This window comes from Odocoileus virginianus, unplaced genomic scaffold (genome assembly GCF_023699985.2).
Source record: "Odocoileus virginianus isolate 20LAN1187 ecotype Illinois unplaced genomic scaffold, Ovbor_1.2 Unplaced_Contig_153, whole genome shotgun sequence".
NCBI lineage: Eukaryota > Metazoa > Chordata > Mammalia > Artiodactyla > Cervidae > Odocoileus > Odocoileus virginianus.
In genome coordinates, this window is record NW_027224470.1 from 16,211 (window position 1) to 19,028 (window position 2,818).

Genomic DNA, 2,818 nt, shown 5'->3' on the forward strand with positions numbered 1-2,818 from the left:
TATTGTATGTCAGTTGTAAAATTTATTATCCTTCCAAAAATAAAATTATGCACAAATTATTTTAAGCATTAATTGTGATGTACAGTTTGAGATATATCACGACAATAAGCATTTACCTTATCCTCGATCATAATATAAACAAAAAATACATACACATTAATACATACAAATAAGATCATCTCTCCCATGGAAAGAGCTCATACAGTCTGATAAGTTATCATGTATTTTGACATCCCTCTCTTTCTTTAAAAATACTGATTTATTAGAATGTTAAAAAATGAGAAATTAATCAGTTACATCCTAGGTCAATTACTTTCTCAAACTCTGATTTATAACATCTAGGAAAAACTGAGTTTCATGTAATGAATTGTATTAATGATCAAAAAAGACACCATATTATTTTTTAGAACACTGATAAACTATTTGGAATGTGAAAGTCTGAGTTCAGTATCACAGTGATGTCTTAAGTGCTCACATCTCACTTTGAGCTGTCAAAGTGTTCACAGCATCTCAATTTTTTCTGCCATGGTTGTACCCTGGGTAACCCCTCACTTGGAAAAGCTTTCAACCTTAAAGCAAAGAATAAAGCAAAACCATTTCCTTCTGTATGATAGTAGCTGTAAACCCTGGAGTTTAGTTGGGAACACTATAAATTTGAGCAGAAAGTTGAACCTTACTCCTTGCATCATTAACAAGGAGTATATTTGCTCCATTTTTTAAGGCACATTTAAAATGTTTGCTGTAAAGACAGGAAAAAAAGTTAAATCACATAAAATAATTCCATTCTGCAGGGGAAGTTTCTTAATTGTTGATTGACAAAGGGACATCCCAAGCCCTGGAGGCATGAATAAATCCTGAAAACAATTGAAGTTGGTATTTTTATAATTAATTGGTGAAAGTTAAAGAATAACCTTAGAAAAAAAATTCCTAGTATTACAAAGTATTTTACCACTAGCTTTCACAATGTCTGGATAGACAGACTGAGCCAAAACTATTAGGAACAAAGATAAAATTATCTGATTGAAATATGAGGCAAGAATGAAAATACAGTAGCTATCAACGTATGTAAAATAAAATACTGCTCATGGACAAGATACTCACTTCAAGACAGTCAAATCAATTTGCCTTTCATTTACAGCCAGTGTTGAGCACTCATTTTGGCTTCATTACACTCTTTTCAAGTGTCTCTGAATTTTTCCTGATGACTGGGCAAAAGCAGAAATCCTTGATGAGAAACCACACAATAACAACATTCATCCTGCTGGGACTGACTGATGACCCACGAATGAAAGTTCTAGCTTTCATCTTTCTTTTTTTCACCTACATGTTGAGTGTAGCTGGGAACCTGACCATTATCTCCCTCACCCTCACGGATGGCCATCTCAGGACAGCCATGTACTTATTTCTCCAAAATTTCTCTTTCTTGGAAATCTCATTCACAACTGCCTGTATTCCCAGATTTCTGTACAACATAGCAACTGGTGACAAGGTCATTACCTACACTGCTTGTGCTGTTCAAGTATTTTTTACTTACCTTTTTGGGATAATGGAATTTTTTCTTCTAGCCACTATGTCCTTTGACCGCTATGTGGCCATTTGCAAACCCCTGCATTATGTGACCATCATGAATAACAGAGTCTGCCACAGGCTTATCATCAGCTGCTGGATGGCTGGTTTGTTAATCATCATTCCCCCACTTAGCCTGGGCCTCAATCTGGAATTCTGTGACTCTAATGTCATTGATCATTTCTTCTGTGATGCCACTCCCCTCCTAAAGATATCATGCTCAGACACATGGTTCATAGAGAGAATGATTCTGGTGTGTGCTGTCTTGACTTTCATCATGACTCTTGTGTGTGTTGTTCTGTCCTACATGTATATCATCATGACAATTCTAAGATTCTCTTCTTCTCAGCAAAGGAAAAAAGCCTTTTCAACCTGTTCTTCCCACATAGTTGTAGTTTCCATCACTTATGGCAGCTGCATCTTCATCTATATCAAACCTTCATCCAAAAAAGACATGGGTCTTAATAAAGGAGTTTCTCTTCTCATTTTTTCTATTTCACCAATGTTGAACCCATTTATTTATACTCTAAGAAATAAGCAAGTGAAGAAAGCGTTGCAGAACTTGATCAAAAAGATTGAATTCTTCTTAAAGAAGTAAGAAAAAAAAGTAGTTGCCTGGTCATAATGAAAGAATAAATATTTTCTAAACTTTACTGTTAAAATTTTAATCATAATCAAGTCTTCCCTTAATCCAAGTCTATGCCCCAAACACTAATGCCGAAGGAGATAAATTGACTGGTTTTATGAAGACCTACAAGATCTTCTATAACTAACAACAACAACAACAAAAACAAAAAGATGTCCTTTTCATCATAGGGGGTTGGAATGCAAAAGTACAAAGTCAAGAGATACCTGCCTTGGAGGATAAAATTTCCTATGACAAAGGCTAACAGAGTTTCACAGAGAGAACACACTGGTTAGCACACACCTTCTTCCAACAACATGAGAGATGACTCTACACATGGACATCACGAAATTATCAAAACTGAAATCAGATTGATTATATTCTTTGCAACTGAAGATTGAAAAGCTCTATAGAGTCAGAAAAACAAGACATGGAGCTGACTATGGCTCAGTTCCTTATTGGAAAATATAGGCTTAAATTGAAGAAAGTAGGGAAAACCACTAGACCATTCAGATATGACCTAAATCAAATCCCTTATGATTATACAGTGGAGGTGATGAATAGATTCAGGGGATTAGATCTGGTACACAAAATGCTTGAAGAACTATGGATAGACGTTCATAACAT

At 35.2% G+C, this 2,818-nt stretch overlaps 1 protein-coding gene across 1 annotated transcript; it reads left to right on the forward strand.

Moving 5' to 3' along the window:
- Positions 1-1,228: 1,228 nt before the first annotated feature.
- LOC110124696 (olfactory receptor 6C2-like) lies at positions 1,229-2,164 on the forward strand. The gene has a single exon (XM_020873335.2). The coding sequence runs from the start codon at positions 1,229-1,231 to the stop codon at positions 2,162-2,164; it is 936 nt and encodes a 311-aa protein (XP_020728994.2).
- The last annotated feature ends 654 nt before the right edge of the window (positions 2,165-2,818 follow it).